This window comes from Labrus bergylta, chromosome 17 (genome assembly GCF_963930695.1).
Source record: "Labrus bergylta chromosome 17, fLabBer1.1, whole genome shotgun sequence".
Taxonomy (NCBI): domain Eukaryota; kingdom Metazoa; phylum Chordata; class Actinopteri; order Labriformes; family Labridae; genus Labrus; species Labrus bergylta.
In genome coordinates this window covers 20669636-20691512 of record NC_089211.1, presented here as the reverse complement: position 1 = coordinate 20691512, position 21877 = coordinate 20669636, and the positions used below count along the sequence as shown (strand labels likewise).

General features: G+C 42.5%; 1 protein-coding gene across 4 annotated transcripts in view; it reads right to left on the bottom strand.

Moving 5' to 3' along the window:
* Window positions 1–10186: 10186 nt before the first annotated feature.
* The window catches only part of znf618 (zinc finger protein 618), a 39061-nt gene continuing 27370 nt past the window's right edge, over window positions 10187–21877 (bottom strand). For all 4 annotated transcript variants that reach the window (XM_065965395.1, XM_065965397.1, XM_065965398.1 and 1 more), the window contains 5 exons: window positions 21779–21823; window positions 20996–21073; window positions 19532–19690; window positions 17844–18940; window positions 10187–17195 (listed from right to left, as the gene is read on the bottom strand). In XM_065965395.1, the coding sequence (XP_065821467.1) occupies window positions 16650–17195; window positions 17844–18940; window positions 19532–19690; window positions 20996–21073; window positions 21779–21823 (1925 nt within the window). In that variant the 3' untranslated portion in view covers window positions 10187–16649. The remainder of the gene's footprint in view (window positions 17196–17843; window positions 18941–19531; window positions 19691–20995; window positions 21074–21778; window positions 21824–21877) is intronic.

Genomic DNA, 21877 nt, shown 5'->3' with positions numbered 1-21877 from the left:
CACAGAGGGATACGACGCTTCTGTCAAAGTTATTCACGTGTGCATTTTTAATTTTTAATACAATCACAGTAGAATAAATTTAAGTATTTTAAGAAGTAGAAAAGATGCTTAGTCCGAGAGTTAAAAGTACATTTTCAGTAGGAAACCATGCCAAACATCACATCACTGTCTACATATGTAAATGTGCATGAGGCGTGTGTTCCTCATCATCCTTACATCCTGGGTTTTAGCCGCTGTTGTGAGCTGTGCGGTAAACAATAACCCATTATGAGGCCCCAACGGCAATTGAACGCTTGCCCTCGGTTTAACTCTACCGCTTGTGGGGAAGAATTATATGTGCAGGGGTGCAGAGTACGGCACAGTCAGCACACCACCGCCTGCCACCAGTACTGCCCCTCCGTCTAGACGTTAGAGCACGTTCCATATGGAGATGGTTAAAAAGCTCATTAGCCGGCCTACTTGAAATACAGTTGCAGTGACGCTTGTCCATAAAAACACAAAGTGGAGTGGTTTTCTGCAGCGGTATTAACCAGGTTGAGGCATCAAGCCCCCAGGACTGACAACAATTTGGCAAAAAGGCCTCCCCCCCTTCACCATACGATGGCTGAAAACGGCGTGCTTTCCAAGAAAGGAATAAGTGAAGAAATGATTTCTTGGAAGATTTCTGGAACTTTTTTGCTTGAGGTAGAGCCCGATCCATCTGGGTGAGGAAGAGTGGAAAAATGTCTGGTAAGGTGAGTGGGATATGGCCCATTGGAAGAAAAATGGCGCGGTCTTATTAAAAACATTTAGGGTGAGCAAAGGATCGCTCCGGGGCGAGGACAGATTTGAGGAAGAAAGTGCAATTCATGCAACAGCCTTTTCCCAGTTTGTCGCTGCTTAACATTCAGCACTACTATTCACACGTTCAACTCGCTGAGCTGAAACTCAAACCAGCCTTTCTTCACTTGCATAATGGTCGACACATAAAACACACTGACTTTTCAGTAGGCTTTCAGGTTGTAAAGTAAACCCATAAAAAAAATCATTATTTAAAGGTATAACGCCTTTTACTCTTCAAGAGCTGGAGATTAAAGCCCGTTTCACACCTACTGTACAGCACATAGACATCTATACAGCCATGATTTAAGCTAATAAAGCAACCTGATACCATGGGGGAAAATGTACCGCACTGTGCAAAATTAAAGGTAAGTGGTAAGGTTTAACAGCAAACAAATAAAGCTCTGATTAACACTAACTGCACAGCACGGTGTTAGCATCCAGCTTGTCTTGCAGCAGAACACCTCGACACTTCCCACAGGAGTCGCTCGATAGGAAGGAAAGAGCAAAATGCAGATCCAGTTTAGAATTACATTTTTACAGTTGTACGCCAAATTAAGGGCCGCCATTGAAATCAGGTCCCCCCTCCTTTCAGTAACAGGACCCTCCATTGGGGGACCTCTCCTTTCAAGGCCTGGTCCTCTGAAATCTTGGACCCCAGGCTGTCTCCTGAATGGCCTAACACTCTGGATAAATAGATCTTTACTTTCAAGTATGAATCACTGAAATCTGGATGCGCAGGTCCTTGGCTACCGGTCCTATACTCTGACATCAACTTCAAGGGTTTGGTCCCCTTACATCTTGGTCCCTTTGTTATCTCCTGTCAGCCTCTAAACTAACCATATCGAAAATTCTCTTTTCAGGCCATGGTCCCCTAAAATCTGTTCCTCCCCTTTTAAATCCAGGACCTTCAATAGCTGGACCTCTGCTGTCAAGACCTGTTCCAAGAAAATTGTCAGCTCCTGATCTAGTCATGCTAGGTCCTACTTTGTCTTTAATTGGGCCTCTCCTTTCAGGCACTTGTCTCATGATATCTAGACCCACTTGTCCTCTTCTTTCATACTTGAAGTCCTACGTGCTTGGATGTGTTGTTTGGACTTAAAATGATGATATGTGAACGTTGCGCTTTTTGCACTTCCATGGAGGCGTCTACCAATCCAATAAACTTTAAAATGATGTGCCTAGTATAGCTTCACATCCTCCAACTTTTTGTGATTCCCTCAAAGTAAAATAAAAACGTTTCATATCTTTTTTTAAGGGGTTTTAGGCTTTATTAGTTAAAAGTGAATTCTGTAGTGAAAAAGTGTAAAAAATTGCTGCATAAAGGAACCATAAGATGTTCGTTTGATGTCCAAATATTAGATCATTTTCATAAAATCAGACAAAGTGTCCCAGTAAGAGCACAGACTTGCTTACTGGCTTCATGGACTTGAGCGTTCAGGGATGAATTGTGTTTGACAGCAGTGACCACAGAGCAGCAGTAACTCCGTTAAGCACTGAGGAGGAGAAAACCTCAAACACATGCAGATGAAAGATAAAGATAGCAACCTTACACCCCGGTTTAACTGGTTTGAAATTGAAGGTAATGCAGCTGCAGAGCTCGCCTCAGCACAATTTGTTTGATGCAAACACAACAGATGCCGTGTGGAGGTCAGGGTGACCATTTTTCTTTTTTTTAAAAAACAAGATAACAAAGGAGAGAGAAACATTACACACAGACCACTGGATGTTCAGCTGTGCAGATGGAAACTTTGCTACTGAGCTGTGGATGCTAGAAGTTAGCAATACTAAATAAAAGGCTGTCACAAGTTAGACAAGCCCTTCATAAAGGCAAATAAACAAAGCCAACATTCACTCAGATATGCTTTGTGAGCACAAATCAAAGCTTCGCACCTATCAAAGCTTTCATTTTATTAAAGCAACCATTGCTCAAAGTCTTTGGGATTGTGTGTTTCTTTAGCAGGGCATGTTTACATTCATTCCAACAATCAAAGAAAAGCCATGCAGCCATTGCTCAAAAAGCATCACATTTGTAAAGTTATGTGTGTTTAGTGGAGCGTTTGAACAGCTTGCACAGGTGCAATGTAAGTGCTGTACCTGTAGGCGGAAATGGAAGTCTGTCTGTTTCGGTGCGTGGAGATGCGAGTGTGTGTGTTCACCAGAATGAAAGAAGTGTTTGAACAGAGCTCTAAAACCAAAATACAAACGTCAAAGACTTGCAGACCTTAGGCGACTATAACCGAAGAGAAGTATGGCAGGAATGTGTAGAATGTGCTCGGCAAACAAGGTTAACAAAATGCAGCGCTCTTTGTAAAGAACATATACGTACACCTCATGCTCTTTGGGCGTGTCATAAATAATCAAAGTGCTTTTGTGGAGCATGTGAACCGTGTTTTGTAGACTTGCAGCAGCGTTGCGTAAGATGCAATGTATATTTTAGCACTGCCGGGGAGAGGAAGCATAATGCGTTTAGCGAGATGCTAAAGTCAGTAAGCAGAAAAACACATGCTGCAGCATAAGTAAACAATGCATAATGCTACATTGAGATGAGCAAACAATGGCCACGTGCTGATTCGCAGTCAACAATGCAATGCTGCACCTTAATGTGTCTGGGCCAAACAATGCAAAAGCCGATTATGCAAATTGGGGTTATCGAGGGCACTGCAATGTAACAATGGCACCAAGTTGATTGAGCCGAGCTGTGTGTGTGCGTGTACGCTACCCATCCCCTTGGGTTTCTTTTTTTTTTTTTCTCTCCCCCCCCCCCCCCCCCCCCCACAGATGCCCTTCCTAAAACCCCCTATCCAATGCTCTCTGTTCTGAGGCCTCATTATAGGGGCTGCTGTCAATCGGAAGGTCAAGGGTCACGTCAGAGGATCAGCTTGATCAATACCCCCCGGCCTGATCAATCAACTCGTCTTTTGGCGTCCACCAATGAGACACCAGCTCGCATCAAAACAAAAGAGTGAGAGGAGCAAGGATGCCACAGCGAATTAGAGCGAGTAAGAAAAAAAAAAGGGAGATTGTAAAAAAAAGCCTGCCTCGCTGAACAGACCCCAGAAGCGGCTTTTTTTTTTTTCTTCTTTTTTCTCTCAGTTTGGAATGACATTGTCAAGGACTAGGACATTGATGGGTGGTGTGCGTCATCGTGATGCACCTGTAATGCCCTTGGGTCATCTCTGTGTTTGCTCCAGACCCTGAGACACCTCGTGTGAGATTCAGATCTGTGGCTGCTTCGTGATCGAGTTCCTCATGGCCACAAACACGCACAACACCATTGGCTATCTTTATCTCCTTTAGTCGTAGCTATCAATTTGAGAAATAAGTAAATAAATAAAAGCTGTGCAAATCCTTAGAGTGGAAAAGTCTGCTTTTTTTCCCCCCCAAATAACTCAAACAATTAAAGCTGTACGATTACAAACCATGCCTCCATTTAATTATAAATCACCTCATTTCTTACGTCCAAATTACAAGACACAGCCAGCCTCTTCTCATTCCTTTTAAGCATTTGCAGAGTTAAGAAAATTGAAATGATCCATTAGCTCTGATTATCAAACAGGCTTAATAAATGGGTAATGTTTCAGTACCCTCTCAAATCAAAATTGCCCACTGTGTATTTCCAATTGAGTGTCTGCTTCTGTGCCAAGGAATTATTCTCCCAGAGGAATCATTCCAGCCACCAAGTCGTCACAAATCATGGAAATGAGATGATGGAATATAGAATAGAGAGCCAGTCAATGCTTAATCATTAAAAATGTACTTTCTTTTACCTCAGCTCCAGAGTGACGCCTCACGTGACACTCTCTGGCTGAGAGCCAGGCGTAAAAGCAGCGAGCGGGGCCGGGGTGCTTCTTTTAGAGACTTAGGGGCGATAGCCTAACAACGCAGTCGTGACATGCGGCACTAAAACAGATTTAAAAGGTTTGTAATGCTCGGGGAAAAGAATCAAGTCCAACGATGTACTTAAAGTGAGGACTAAGCGATCACTTCACTCCTCTTTTTACCTTTAGAGCAAATAAACCAGCTGTTGTCGATTTTAAAGAGACGTAACTGTAAATGTATCAACCTGCTCGAGAACAAGCAGACAAAGCAGTCATAAATTTATCTACCTTCACATGAGAGGTTAGTAAAAACATCATGAATCTTAAAATCCTGACAGTTGAAACATTGACTACATTAAGGAACAGTTTGTTAGTGAGCTTAGCACAAAGACTTGATGCAGGGGGACAGTTTTGAAAAGATCCACCTACCTCCAGCCATAAAGGGGGAGGGGTTTGATTCCGCCAAGAAAGGGGTGGGACAGCATAACAGCATTATAAGATATAGTCGTCCTGACTTGTGTGACATGAAAATGAAATCGCAAACTGAATCAAAAACAATTTTTTAAGGTTTATTTTTGGCTTTTTATGACTTCATTTCAGAGAGAGAGAGAGAGAGAGAGTGGAGATTGACATGCGGGAAAGGAGACACGGGTCGGATTCTAACCTGGGTTACCCGCCTGGAGGACCACAGCCTCCATATAAGGGGCGCGTGCACTAACCACTATGCTGCCGGCGCTCCTTTACCTGACATTTACAGTAGACCCCCCCCCCCGAGACCCCTGAACTTTATGACTATAAATGAAAAAAAAATATGATTAATTATTGATATATTCTTTAAAAAACAAACTTTAATGGATATGAATTAACTAATGCCGCTTCTTCAAGTTAGATACATGGAGAAGGAGAACATTTATTTATAAAAGATTCAAACACGGTACCACTATTGTCAAATAAGAAGTGAAATATTCCGTTTTTAAAATACATTCCTAACAAGACATTCCTAACAAGATGTCCATTTTTTTATTTTTCAGTTGCAGTTATTCAAATGCTCATTTGCATGACGGCACCGATACAAGCAGGTGAGAGAAGCGTGCCGCCCCGAGAAGGGGAGAGAAAAGGCGATGAGCGAACAAACAGGTCATGAACTGGATTTAAAAATTCACTATGCTACAAGTACACGGTATATGTTTTAGCTTAGCGAGCTGTCAACACAGCCCCGGGGACTGTGTGTAACAAGTCATTTGCAGGGAAAGAAGTTTGAAAGGTGAAACAGAAGGTGAACGGATTGAGCGACTGGAAACTGTGCAGACACTACAGAGGAGAGGGTGAAAACGGCAACAGAAGGAACTGATTGTGAAATAAGCCGAGACAGAGCAGAGGAGATGATTACTTTCAACTTCTGACATTTGTAATAATTTCCCAGCCAAATAACACAATCTTATTGGTGTGTGCAGTGTTACCTGTCAAGCTGTAGGTTTCCGTACTGCAAATTAATTGTAGTACAGAGAAGTTATTTCATTGAAAAGAAGTACTTAACAAAAGCCAGAGTCTTGTCAGGAACACAACCACAACGGTTGTAAAGACCAGCGTCAGCAATCCTGAATATGGCAGTTTAACAAAAGGGGCAATTACATCAGTGAGAAAAAAAAAAAAAAAGCCTTGTTTGACTAAACCTCAAATGATATTGGCTTCATTGCAGGGCTAAGATATTCGTCCTCATCCCATCATTGTTCTAAGCTGTCTGAAATAGCGTGGCGAGGCTGGATGTGCTCCCCAGATCATGACAACGATTAATAAATAATAACGGTGAGATCAGGGGGACGTCGCCGAAGGAGCTATTTATAGCCGCAGAGCAAATTTAACCTTGACCTCCTTTTTTCACAGCGACTGCCCTCGCCTTCCTCGAGCCAGAAGTCAAACATCATATTTTCACACTTTGGCGTCATCTCATAACTCTGACTTACGTATGAAATATTCAAATGCTGCTCTGCCTGCTGTAACAGGCAGTGAAATTCCTCATCAGGAAGGCTCACAGACTGTGTGTGTGTGTGTGTGTGATTTGTTTCAGGGAGGATGTGCAGAAACACCTCGTTATGGATAATGATAGCCGTATCATTACTGGTCGATACGGATCGGATTCCAGTACTGGGCAACTTCCATTACTCCTGAAAATGCAGTGTCAGGTAGGAAATGATACAGTAGGGTACTGTACAATAAGATACGATACGGTACGATGTGAAATCACTTATCGCACAACATCTTAAAAATAAAAATAAAAAAACATAAAGATCAGAGAAACATTAGAAAAGATAAAAACATGATGACACAGTTGCATAAACCAAACTGGCTTTATATGCGATCCAGCAGGTGTCGCCCTTGAGCACCAGCATGAAACCAAAACAACTCGCGCTGCATTGTTGTGTTAGCATGCTAATGCTAGCGATCTTTATTATGCTTGTATCTTCACACTGCATGTAAATTTACCTGAAATGAGCGTGATCTAGAAACACAGTTAAGCAGTGAGTACAGTATGTTATTCTTCTTTTCTCTAGTCCCTCAATTAAACAACTTTTATACACGAGGGGAGGAGTCAGCCAGCCGTCGTGGCGATGTTAACAAACTGAAGATAGGACTCTGAAAACTCTGAAAGCATCACAGACAGTGGGACTCGGGTGTTACACCCATTGTAGACAGTCATGACTCACAGAGTTATTTTCAGAGGATAAACTTGATTTATATTATATTTAAGAGTGAAAAATCACAGATAAAGCCTTTAAGAAAAAGTGTTCTAAGTTTTGATCAAGGTGGGCACAAACAAGTTTTTGAAATGGTTCTGTGTATTTGAGGACTTTGTATCGTCTACCAGATGGTAAGAGCTCCTTCTCAGAGTGGAGGATGTGAGAAAGGTAAGCAGCGAGCATGCTAGCTAATGCACCGCTCCAAATGTTTGTCATATAAGTCCCCCGAAAAGCTACATGTTGAAAAAAACTAGCAAAAGACAGTTTTTTCAAACATGTATTTTATTGCATCAGACCCGTTCTCAGAATTAAAACTCAAGTGTTGTTAGAATGCGTATCAGGAAGGACAGAAATGATACGAGGACATCTCCTTATTGTATCATATTTGGCTCTGGGCAAAATCTAGCAGCTCTAAAAGGTGCATGAGAAGCAAGAGAGAGTCGATCTTTTAGGCCCTCTGTGGAAAAAGACTTGAATGTGAGTCACCGTACGATGTGCGTGCATCTGTATATACGTGTGCCTGCGCAGGTGTGCACAGGGAGCAGAGCAGGCAGGCGAACAGACAGGCGCACCGGGTGCCTGTGAGGTCAGGGGCTAGGTGGAGTGTTAGCAGGAACGACACCTGACAGCAACTGGGTGGATGCGCCCTGGCAGTTCTGTACATTCATGTCACTACCGATAAAAGTCAGCACCTGCTGAGCAGGAGAAACTACAGTGCCGGTGCCGCGGGGTCCTCCATACAGGACAAGGAGAGGAGGATGAGAACACTTCCTTCCTGCCTGTCCTTCTCTGTCCCTCCGATGCTCACTGAGCAGACGAGTCGGGACAGCTGTGATGGCCGTCGGTTGGGCAGGGGTGAAGGTGCCAACCTTGTCAATGCCGGAGGTGGGAGCAAAAGCTGCACGGCAGCGCCTGATTTGGGCTTGGAAAACCAAACCTGGATGCCTCTCTTTTGGTTGTGTAACCGCCAAGGGCAAACGGAAGTCTACAGAACTTTCTCTGTTACTGTAAATGTAGCTCGGCGGGTACATGTGTCTTACTCGGGAAAGCAAAACAACTTACTAAGGTGGAATCTTTTGAATGGCTCGGTGTGGAAGAGGAAACAAACATAAGGACCAACACATTTAAACAGTTCGGGGAGCTTCATCCAGTGCTGTGGATTCCTCTCACTGACCCAAAACATTAACACAGATTAAAAACTCAAACTGAGCCTCGTTCAGGGTGGGGGGGGGAGTCTGTTTTTACAATATGAATATAATGTATAACCCTATGAAGATATGTAATCAAACCACAGCTAAATAAAAAAAATAGCTCTGGGTCTATTTGACTGACTTTGTCTTGTCCTGACAAGTCTCAGTTTGTATCCTCTTTTCTGAAGGAGCGTCCTAACGTGGTTTACGCTCAGTCTGACAGCGTGTCAGCGTTTTCAGCTACATGTCAAATAAATGTTTCAAAATCAACTCATTAAAATTTTTTGCTCTCAAAGCTGCTTTCAATTTCCTGGACACCAAACTGTGGTGCACGTATATTGGAGTGTGATGCTTTTCTAATGTCCACTATGTAGCTGATAATAAGCCAGATACTGCCACCTAGTGTTCAAATGCTGGTACACACAGGGAACCCCCCCCTTTGTAAGCAGTACAATGTCTGCATGTCCTGCATATTCCTAATGCAGTTAAAAAACCTAAATAAAGTTTAAGTCATTTGAGCAGTGGAACAGCAACAAAGAATGCATCCTTTCAGTTCACTTAACATGTTCGGATGTGTTGTGATTGCAAAACAGCCCAACACTCTCCCCCTTCAAGTTTCCTCTGAAAAAGAGCTGATCTGCAACTTTCCAAAAAACCCCAGAATGAAACGGAAGCAATTGTCCAATAGGAGGGGGTTGTTTTGCCCAAATTTTGCGTTTCTAAATGACTGAAAATTGAGGCCCCATCGGCTCGCACGCTTGTAAGCAAAAACAAACTGAGCGCGTCACTGTGGTAATGGGTTGTGGAAAAACGTCACCTTCAAGAAGCGGGGGGGTGTGGAGGAAGGGAAGTTATATATTGTGTGTGTGTGGGGGGGGGGGGAGGAGGTTGGGTGAGGGGTTTGGTGTGGCAGGAAAACTTGGACGCATGTGCTGCAAATTAGTCTGGGTTAGGAAGCCCTTGTGTTGGAAGGAGTAGGAAAGAGTACGGGTGTTTCTGCTCGGCTGCAAACTCCTGCACCTTTTGGGGGGGGGGGGGGGGGGGGGGCTTACTGACCTGGGTGCGAACGGAGGGAGAAAGACGGCAGGGCTGCGATGAACACTTGCTCCTTCTCTCCCTCTCCCGCCCTCACCCCTATCAGTAGCCCCCTGGGGAACCCTTGCACGCACCTCTACGCAGCCTCTGTATATTCACTCCCCATGTGTGGGTCTTCAATGGCTCTGCCCTCATATAGGGCCTCTTCCCCCCTCTACATGTGTTTGAGGCCCTCCGTCTCTCCCCGCGCAGCCACTGTTGGAAAGCTCTGCTGTGTTTCTCTCAGGGCGGGAGTCCTCATCCAGACTGAAAACAAGCACACAGGGAGACATCTCTTCTCTTGGAATATTCTCACTTTTTGTTTCTTGGTTCATCAAATACACGCATACTAGAGACAGAGTCTACTCACCATACTGTCTGTAATAAAAAGTAACTTTGTTCTTCTTCAATGGAGAAAAATGGATAATGTCTAACCTTTTAATTTAAACTTCTGCAAGCAGGAAACTGAACTTTGCAGCATTAAAAAGGACTTCACAGATTCTCTCTCCACACTCATAAACAGACACCCATCATTCCTCTGAACTGAAGTACCGTGCTGCTTTTTGACACAGATTGGGAGTTTATTCACACATCACATACTACAGTGGGTAATGTATTCAAGAAACATTGAACAGCGCTGCCACATATGACACAGGAATCAAACAAACCAAATAAAGAAGAAGACACTGAACCCTTTCTTCGCCGTTATATAAAAATAGTGTTGCTACAAAAGTATAAATTAGGCTTACTAATAAGACAACTGAGATCTGAAGCTACACAGGAATCTGCTGCCAAAGTGCGATAAAAAAGACCAAAAGAAAATAAACAACAGAGAATAAAGATCCAACACCATTTTTTTGCATTTTAGCAGAGTATAAAAAGGAAGTAATGCCTGTAAAGTAGGATGAAAGCAACACTAGTTTCTTAACCTGAATTGATAATACAGACTATAATCCAGAGTTCAAACAGAAAGCATCTCCATGTTAGCATTCTTATACCATATTGTTTTTACAATTATCATCTGAATAAGTTAAAATCCTGAAACAAAAGAAAACTTACAGCTGGATAATAACAGTATCTAAGTTGAGTTTTCTAGTATATCAAAAAACCTTTTATTTTGAAATGCTACTGTAGAAAATAGAGGTATAATGTTATTGGTGTTCCCTACTGTATCTTTAAAATGAAGGCTCCCCCTTGTGGCATAAAAACAGCAGTTCTTCTGTATTTACATATCACATCCTCTGAAAATGGATGATGTCAACCCGGAGACAAGAAAAAAAAATTCAAAAATAAAACACCAACCCATGATGAGCGTCGCTACTCCCACCTCGAGAGGTTCTGAATCCAGCCTGGGGTTGCTTCTCTGTCTCGGAGTGTTTTTTTTTTTAAGAAGTCATAAACCAGTGTTTCTCATCAGATGTTATTGAACCATGTTTACTTTATATATCAGCAATCTAATAAAAGCATGCATATCTTAAGATATAATTCTCATTAAATCAACCCAAAAAAGAGAAGCTATTTCTGAGTGGAATTAGGTTGACATCAATGCGTCAACAATGGCATTTAGTCCCAGAGTATATTCTATTTAAAATACTTATTTAAAAAGTGTAAGAAAAATCCCTTCATGAGTTCAACTGAGCATCACGGCTTGAACAAATGTACAGTATTTTGACTAGATCTTTTGACTAAAGCTTCAATTTGTATCACCAACTGATTTCCAATCTTTAAAGGACAACATTACCTTCAGAGTATACCGAGGTCAAACATCAGGACCGGTGCTTTGAAATCAAGCAAATTTAAAATACAATTTACAGCATTTTGTTTTGTCTTTTTTTTTTAACCAAAATATAAATGTGACACAAGTCGGTTTGAAAACAGCAGAGTACAGATTGATTTCAGGTAAGATGATCACGTTGACATAAGAAGTCTTTCTCAAAGCATACAGAAGAAGAAGAAGAAGAACAGGTGAACTGTTTGAACCTGGATAAACAAAGCAACCCAAACATTAAACTTCCATTCAGAAACTTTGAACGTTTTAAATCAACCCCTCACAGAGTAACTTAACACCCTCTGAAAATGTTGTGTTTACTGACCTCCTGTGGTTTAAAGCTGAAATAGGCAACATTTTTTCATACAGATTTTGGCTCTATCAACACGTTTTGATCATCATTGCATGTCAATGAACTAATTAAAATGTTCTTAAGAATAAACGTGTCTGATCTGAAACCGCCCTTTGTCTCTACTTCTTTAAAGAACCTACCCGGTCTGAATCAATCAACCAATCGGGGCTATGTTACACGCAGCTGACCAATCACAGCGACTCTGTAAAAACTTGTATGACGTGCCTTTCATACAGCGTGTCGGCAGATTTTCTCTCTCTCAGAACCAACTGAAAGCGAACAGATCGGCTACAACGCTCACCATTCATTATCTTCAGGTAAGCTAGGACCACGGAGATGCTAACCGCGCTGGCCCTGCCACTTCTTTTAAAGCTTAACTCCCTCCTTACATCAAAATCATCCATACTAAGAAAATACTGTTCCGTAATTAAACCTTTTGGGGGTCTAGTTTGTTTTTAAATGCGGCCTAAATTCGGGAAAACAAGCACTGAAGGTAGGTGGAGCTACAGGCGTGTTAGTTGCTTTGGGTTTGGCGAAAAAAACCTTGACTGGTGGCGGTGCAGAGGGCATAACGGCTGTACGGCAAACACTCTTGGCTACTTTTTAACTTTTTTCTGGTCTGCTGGCAGTGTTTCTGCCCTCTGAGTCAGACTTGACTATCTTAGTGGAACAGACAGTTTGTAGTGACAACGGTCGGTGTGTCGTGAGGTCTGGTGCGTCATTTAGAGGGAGGGGCTTTTTACGTAGTGGTATGAGGTAGCAGAGGGTGAGAGGTCGAGAGGGAAGGTTTGTTTTTCTTTCCATTAGAATGGTCATGTTGCTTACTGCCACTTTAACTTCTCACCTGCCTGCGGTGATGTGCAGGTATCCTTTGAGACACTGTGACATCACTGCGGGGTGAAACAGGGCATGTTTCTAAGAATAGAGCGGAAACTTTGGCGGGGGGGGGAGGGGGGATCAGAGAGGTTCTTCTCATCCGGGTGTTAAGTTACTCATCAAGGAGAGAAAGGCATTTCTGAACATAAATACAAAAAGCTGTTCATGAAGGTACGGTAAGCATTTTTATAAGAGAAGACTGGACAAAGTGCGTTCAGCTGGACTAAAAATAATCTCATTTCTCTCCCCTCTCCACTCGATGCCTTTCCCTCGGATGCCCTTTAATGTCCCATGTGCAGTGTACTGACTTGCTACTTTCTGTGTCCTTAACACTTAACCGTCCCTGTAGATCATTCATGTTCCTACTGGCCGACCATGCAAATCTGTGAGGTTTACAAAGTTAACACAAGTTGATCTTTAACTTACTGAAGTCGTCACCACACAGGCTAAGACTGAAGTGTATATTTGAAATTGAGGCAGACGTGTTATATGATTGTATCTTAAGTTGAAATTGGGCCTGAAGCTTGGAAACAAAATAAGATTTGATATATTTCTGTTAATGACGAGAGTGTTCTCAGCATGTTTTTGTATTTCAATATGCTCTAAAAACAAACATTGTGGTTTCTTGTCGTACACTTTGTTTGTGCTTGAGTATAGTCATTGTTGAAATAATTCCTGATCCGTTCAATGAACAGATAGATGACTCAAAAAAAAAAAAAAGAAAACATGTTCAGTAAGTTGCTTCTTTCCAAATGATGGGATTTCTAAGTATAAAACACCTTAAAAAATACCACAGATGTCCATTTTTACATTTGACCACTAGAGGTCCCTGTTTCCATTCATCAATCACAAGTCCCTTTGAGTCAAGAGGAGTGAACAAAAATGGAGGAAAATAAATACAAGCATTAGAAAAGATGGTGAAAAGAAGGCCATTAAGAAGAATAAAAAGGCATGACGTCGACTCCGACTGAAGGATTTAAGGTGATCGCATGAAAAAAGACTTAAGGCCCAAAAACAGAGATGACCAACTCGTACTTGACCGATTAGTACCAAAGGCAACAAACTAAAGTACAGTAAAACTTTCCATTCATCCAAGTCATTTGAGGAGGTATTGTCTCGTTTAAATGTATACTTACAATCCATTAAAAAAATAAATAACTCGACTTCGTTAATATGCATGTGTTGACTTTCATGAATGTACTGGCAGAAAGAAATTGCTTCATCCTGAAAAAAAAAAAACAAACAAAAAAAACAATAATCCCTCAGTGGTGCGTTTTTGTTTGTTTGTTGCAAATGGCACTAAATGTGTTTGGGGTGGAACGCATCGCAAAAGCCACAGTTCAGCACATACCTCGGCGTTGAGGTCACAGTTTGGTGTTTTTTTTTTTTTTTTTTCAGTACAGTGAGGAAAAAGAGTTGTGGTGCCAACGTGGGTGCACTCATTCCTGAGAAAATCCCGTTCATTTCACAAACAGAAAAAATAAATGTATCCTTTATCATAATAATAATAATAATAATAATAATAATAATAATGATAATAATGACCTGTAGGAACGTCATGAACAGTCGTTTGTAATCGGTTAAGTTGGAACGTATGCCCTAAGATAAAAGCTTATTGCCATAAAAATGGAGCTTACACGAGGAAGACGACTTATATATTAAGATTGATAAATGAGGAAAGAATAATAAATTAAATAATAATAGCGTTCCTATGTGTAAGTCTTTTCTAATTAAGCTTTAAAGAACAAAAAAAAATCTCACACACACACACACATATATGCACACAGTGGGAAGGATTTATGTCATTAGGAATTAAATCCTTGCCTACAAGCTTACCATACTGATGGCTAATAATATTAGTGCGCTTTAAGGGAGGGCAACGCACAGGAAAAAAAACACCTCCCGGGTATAAAGAAGAGTATTAATGAAACCTATAGTGGACTGTATGTGACACTGTGATACTCCTGAATTATTATCAAGCCAGACAAGATGGCCTCTAGGTGTCATTAGTGTGTAGTCCGGACATAAACTTGAAGCATTGAAGGATGATTTGTGATTGATTCATCAAATGAGTTGTTTTCATTTCCTTTTTGTTAAACCACCTGATTTACAGTGAAGCTAAATGAAATCATAAAAAAATAAAATAAAAAAATCTCAACCCAACGTCGTCGTCTTTTTTTCAATTTGACTTCATGATCCTGTCCTTTCTGTGCAAACCTGGGCTTTTGATTGGTATATCTTTTAGTTGAAAAATGTGTCAGTAGAAATCAAAAATGCATGTTTTATATTAGCCAGAATGCTAAACGTTCTGCCGCTTACAGCCTGCCATTTAAAGAGGCAGAATACTTTCGTCCCTGTTGTGCATCGTGTACAACGTTTAGCGCACAGTCTCAGAATCATGGGGGTGAAGTTGTCCCACCCATGATCTGCCATCGGAGGTGGTGAGAGAGGCGTAACAGGGGGACGAGCGATCAATGCGAAACCACCAGCGCCGTTTGTGTGTGTGCATGCCTGAGTGTGTGTTTGTGAAGCTCCCGCTGTGTGCTCACACGCTGTGCTCCTCGCGCTCCTCTCTGTGTCCTCTAACGCCTTCATGAATTATGAATTCACACACTGGGACGCCTATGTTTTGTTGTAACGGGTGCAATGTGTAAGAACAGAGGCGTTATGAAGGCAGGACTTCGTCACAGCGCTGTTGGGGAAGTCGTCTGTAAGCGGCTTTAGATTCATCAGTCGATTTATGTTCCAACCCTCGTCTATGGTCATGAGCTTTGGAAAGTGACTGTAAGAATGAGACCACAGATAGAAGTAGCCTACATGAGTTTCTTCCTTAAACGAAGAGTGAGGAGCTCAGAGTCGAGCTGCTACTCCTTCACACAGAAGCCAGTTGGGGCGGTCTGTGCATCTGATTAGGATGCATCCTTGGGGGGCTGACTTTGGAGGTTTTCCTCCAAAGCCTGCAGCCCCCTGCGACACGACCCCCACATAAGCTGATGAGTAAATCTGGATTTTAATTGCTCAACTTGAATAATTAGGTTAAAAAATGTGTTTTAATCCAATAGTCTAAATTGATATTCTAAAAGTTGAATAATTACATTGAAAAAATGAATTAGTGGAAACCGAGTTCACGTTTCTAATGACACATATTTCTGCCGATACACATCTAGCAGCAAAAGAGCCCTTTCAGTTTGTTTTTGTTTTTTTAAATAAATTTTGTAACATAAACAAAAAGGAAAACATCACATGATCATGAATGTTTTATCAGCTGCTTTAAATGAAAAATGCATGCAGAGCAGCGCATGCAAATGATGCACAGCTACATATTTAGGCCACTGAAGGAAACATCTAATTGGATGTTATTTTCCTGTGGCTGAATGGGTTGCAATATGTTATGGTGGTGCATGACGATAAATCATAAACCTGGTTTAGTTCATTGTCAGAGGTGCATTGGCAGTGAGGATTCACCACTTGATTTGATGTCATACACCTACTAAAACAATTCTCAGACTTACTGCGATATCTCTTGATAATATGAAGAAGTGTTTCCAGAGGTGCATGACACGAGCTTCAAGCAGTGAAAGCTGACTTTACCTGAATATGTTGCCATCCAGAGAGAATAACAGCATTATAGCCTTTAGGCTGGAGGAATTCAAACTACTGGCCGTGATACGACTGAAACTGATCCTGCTTATTGGTGCGTCCCAAAACGAGGGAGGCATCACAAACAGGACTACCTTTTGAGATAAACCGTTCCACCCCGTCTTTTTTGTCCACTGTACTTAACAACAGTCCTTTCTCCGTAGAAAATATGGAATAAGCTGTGTTGTTTTTAAGGGTGATTGTTACCTGTACATTGTGGGTTTCCTGTAAGTATTTGTCTCGAGAAGTATATTCATTTCAAACACGTTTCAGTTTACAGTAAGTCTAAACCTACAGTATATAAATAATAGTCTTCAGTCATTGGTTGGAGGTGAAGGTTTGGTTGGTTAGGATTGGTTGGATTTTTTTCTTTTAGCCCATGTTGGAGCGAAGGAAAATTAGTTTGTTCATCTCCTCTGCGGTTACCTGCTGCCTCCTCTTCATCGCCAGACTCTGCTCACACACAGTCACACACTGGCTGCTGATGCCCACAGCGGGCACGGCGAGCAGCCACAGAGCCAGCCGAGACAGCTTGGGGAACTTGTCCCCCACCGCTGAGCTCCAGTACTGGAAGAGGTCAGGCGTGCCTTGGAGAAGAGGTTCGGCCAGGTATCGAAAAATCTCTTGTCTGACTTGGTTTGGACTCTCGCCGTTTCCGGACACCGTGCCAGTCGAGATCCCCGCTAAGGTGCCACCATTGTTTCCCCCTCCCTCTATGCGACTGATTTTAGGGGTTGGCGGGCCGTCGGTGTCGCGATCATCACCACCTGACCCTCCGCCGCCTGTCATACCTCCATCCCTGTTTTCAGCAGCCATTTCACACGCACGGGAGATTATGTCTTCATGCTGATAGGCCGGCACTGAACGCAGCTTGATTTGTGGGTCCAGGATCATGGCGACCTGGTGGGCCCGTTCAACCTAAAAACAGAGAAACATTTCAATGGATAATATGCAACTGTTAAACACCAAGGCTCCCTTTACAGGGTACTGAAGGGCAATATTATTTTATTATATTATAAGGGACGGCATCAAATCTCTGGGCAGAGTTTAAACCTTGTTTGCTCATTTTTTTTGTGCCTCAAATTTTGTAAGTTTTAAATAAAGTTCTTGTGCATCTTCTTTGGGTGGTAAAAAAATATTTGCAAACTATTTATTTAATAAAATTAGAGAAAGAAGGAATAACTTTTTAAAAAAGAACCCTTTGAGATATTGAGGAATTACAAAAAAGAATCATTGATGAATTCATTTTAGAATCATTATCAGCATTTGTAAAATTCAACAAAAGCAGCCAGTACCAGAAAAGCCTTCGCACATCAATATTGTTATTTATCTGCCCTGAAATAAATTTGTTTGTTTCATCAGAAATGAAATTGCTCTTCAACGATGCAACGCCACATAACAGGTTGGACTTTGTTGCCACAATGGATGTATTAAGCCTGGCGTCAGTCACTACAGTCTAACAGTGGAAAAGATGTCCTGCTTCCAGCTTATAATTTGTGGAGACAGGAAGCCGCAATGCAGAGCTCTCATCACTTTGCTAATTTAAAGATTTAATGTGAGCAATACCTTGAAATTTTCCTTGAGTGCTTCCAGGAAGTAGTGGCAGAGTTTGCTAGCCGTGCCGGTTCCAGCTTCCCCCGCCTTTGATGTGAAAAACTTCTCCAGGCGGAGGTAGACAGGCAGCACCTGCTGTAAGGTCGGTCGCCTCTGGCTGCTCAGCTCCAGAGCTGCCAGGCGCAGAGGAGCCAGCAGACAAGCCAGCGTCCCTAACAGATGCTTGTTGAGACCTTGGAGGAGTGGAGCCGTGGCCTTGCTGCGTCCATAAGTTTCACATATGTGTTCAAAGTGGACATGGACCTGCAGGAGAGCTTCAGCCATACGATCCCAGCATGGCGGGGTGGGGCATTGTGCGAGGCTGTTCTGCGCGCCTTCCTCAGTTGTGCTTGTGGACGAGTTGTTGCTCTGTTCCTCGCGCAGGGACAACGAGGAGTAGGAGGCGATTTCTCTGCATGTTGAGAGGAGCTCAGCCAGATCGTGAAGGCCGCGAGCCTGGAGGCTGCGCTTCCCGAGAACGGCCTGGACAACGGCACCGAGAGAACAACCGGCGCATCGCAAGCATATCCTGCCCCGTCCACCGCCAAGAGGGGACCCGGCAATACCTGCCGCCCACACTCTGGACTCTGAGACATACACGGTGCGGATGTCTGACATCACAAACTCAGACAGCACGTTCTGCACCCAGTGGTGAATCTGCTCGGGCCCCTCCCTCGGCTCCGCCTCCCTCACGCCCAGCACGTAGCGCTTCAGTCTGGAGCCCTCCACCTGGTAGGCTGTGAGGACATAGCAAGCGTCTGGACCTGAGGTCTGGGAGTGGCAGGTGACGGCGATGCCCAGAGACGTGTTGGAGCCCAGAGCACACGTGACTTTGACTTTGACTTGGTTGTACATGCGGGGCAGCTGGCGCAGTGCCAAGGCACTCATGTTACCGAAAGCGTCACGGGTGGAGTAGGCTCCATGACGAGCACCCGTATCCACAAGAGTCTGCGCCAGCTTCAGGAAGTCCTTGCTGTTGAGAACGTTCAGCATTCTCAGATCTGTGCACATTACCCGTAAGAGACGCTCTGCTACCTGCTGTCGCTCCTTCTCAGGCAGTCCGTTATTCTCTGTCAGCACACACAGCATAGGGATAGATAAGTAGAGTATAACATTAAGATAATCAATCTGAAAAAGTTTCAATTACACATAAGAAAGACAGATTCTTAGGGAATGATAAGACACATGGCTGATTTCAAACTTTAAAGCTCCTGTGAGGTTGTTTTTGTCGATGTTTGATGCCCCCGGTGGACAAAGCAGTACCTCTTATCTCTTGGCTGATCTTCTCCTGTACATGTCGAAGGGTGTTTTCTAACAGAGAGCCGCATCCTGCTGTTTTTAAACAGTCAGACATAGATCACTCATTGTGAATCTTTGCTTTGGAAAATGTATAAATACGTCTATTTTTCTTCTAAGTGGGCTGTAACGCACTTCATCCGACACCTACCCCCTGACAGCTGTTACAGACGTCAAAAATTATGACAGAGAAATTGGCAGTGTTGTCGCTCATGGTGCCGGCTGCTTTTGTAGGTTATTTAGAGGCATTAATATTAATTTCAGTCTCTTTCATAACTGGGTAAAAACTCCTCACAGAGGCTTTAAAAAGAGAGATTTTGAAATATCAGTCATATTATCACTATGAGCATAAATGATATGCTTACGGCTGACGGTGTGATTTCTCTGGCTGATGCTTTGAGGCTGGATTTGTAGTTTAACTGAGGGATGGGCCGGGGTCTGAGAACCTCTCCACAGCGGCTCTTGAAGACCGGGAGCAGAGGAGGTTTTGGGAGAGTCGCCTTTGGTGTGGTTCTCGTTGTCCGCTGAGGAGGTACACAGATGAAACATCAGACATGGGCGAAAAAAACAGTTAACGGTTCAAATAGAGAGTTTTTAAGTAAACCAAATACAAAACAAATATACAACACACTGTGACTGCTCGATTCTGCTTACAGTAAAGAGTGCATCTAAAACCAGCCATGCCAGTTCACAACAACAAAAAGCTGCCACAGAATTTGCTTCCTCATTCATTTCTCACAACGGATCATCCACTAATCTAGCCGGGCGGAATAAGTCTCTGAGCAAATATGCTACATTATCAACAAGTGCAAAGTTCTTTTGTTTTTTATTTCTGAAATGTGGACATAAGTATTTTAAGACCCTTTTTAAGAAGTTGGTAACTGAGGGATTCCAACTGCATGCAAGGAAAGTGAACATCACTCATTCATTAGAGGAGAAACATTTGAACGTTATTCATTAATCAGGTAAAAATACATTTGGTGGTTACAGCTTCACAGCTATGGCCATTTGTTTGCTTCCCCTTTTCTACGTTTCATTGTTTTTTGTGATATCCTGTCATCATGACTTTCAGTTGTGGTTTGCTTGGAAATGGTGTTATCAACATTTACATACCAACAGATTCATTATTAATCATATAATCTGATGACAATGCGTTTCTGTAGTACAGACATGTTGCCAACGAATTTGTGCATTTTAGACAGTGTGCATTTTTTTATTATTTAAAATTAAGAATTAGTGAGCACCGATAGCCTCGTGGTTATGTCGCGCACCCCATGTACAGAGTCCTTGTTGCAGCGCTGTGGGTTTCGAAGCCGACCTCAGCCCTTCGCTGCATGTCATCCCCCGCCCTCTCCTCTCAACATATCCTGTCTCTCTTCAGCTGTCATGTCCAATGAAAGGCAAAAAGGCCGAAAAATTGACTTTAAAAAGTAAGAAATTACATGATATCAGGTGCCTAGGACTTTTAAAAAAAAGTTGGTGGTTTATAGTTTGATTTTTACTACAAACATATTGTAGCAGGTTTAAATCCTTGTATCCTGACAACCCTAGTCATATGCATGATGCACATAGGTAAAGTTTGTATCCAGCAGCCTCAGAACCAGATCTGCAACAACCCTCATTAACACAACATATTCCTTCAAACTCTATACAAGAATGCTGCGTCATGGGCAGTGATTATGTGCCTATATTTTTAATGGCAAATTATGATTTTTCTGTGATTAAAAAGACTTTAACATGCATGGCAGCAGCAGAAACACGGTGTGTTCACATTCTGCATTTGTCTTTGTCGAGCTTTAACATGCAGTAGCAGTCAGTCGTGGACTCACCGGCGTGGGACTGCATGTGCTCCAGCAGGTTGTTGTAGAACTGGAACTTGATGCCACAGGCACCACAAGTGTATGGTTCTAAAAAAAAATAAAAAAAATCACACAAGGCCCAGAAGAGTGTTGACTCTTTTGTCAGAGCAGAAAATGAATACACTGCATTCTATGTCCCATCTATTATCCCGGATCTGTACTGTATCAGCAGCTCCGAATGTCAGTTTCCTGTAATTCCACGAGGTAAATATTTGTTGCTTCTGATATTTGTGGAGCCCAAATTGACTCACATTTGCAGCAAGTTGTTCTGAGAAACTGTGATGCAGCTGTTGTGTTACTGTGCCAGTGATTGCAGACGTGGCTTCCTGCTGGCCTAGCAGCTTAAGGCACTGACTGTGTCATAACAATCCTGATGTGAATGTGGCCAAGAGACTTCGTTGCATGTCTTACCCTCTCCTTCTCCACTATATTGACAATTTTTTTTCAGTATTTATCCAACAAATGCAGCATATAATAAACATGCTAAACATTAAAGAAATGCACAGAAAACAGTTGCAGCTTCTCTGACAATAATTGTCTAGCAAAAAATGATCTTGCAACAGTTTTAGTCTGACTATGCTTTGATTTTTATACCAAAGCTAAAAGGAGACAATCTTCTAAAAACAGTGCATAATAGGGAAACTGTTTGCACCAAACAATGACATGAGGCATGCCAGAAAAAAAAAGGGAAAAATGTAAAGGGTAAACGCATGCCAATTTCCTGTTTTTGCAGGTAGGTGGGGTTGGACTTACTCTGGGATGTAACGAAGGTACTGGCCACCAGAGGGCTCGGAGTTCCTGAAGACAAGCAGATAGGGAGGGAGTTAACACTGCAGGCACAGTGGGCCTTTT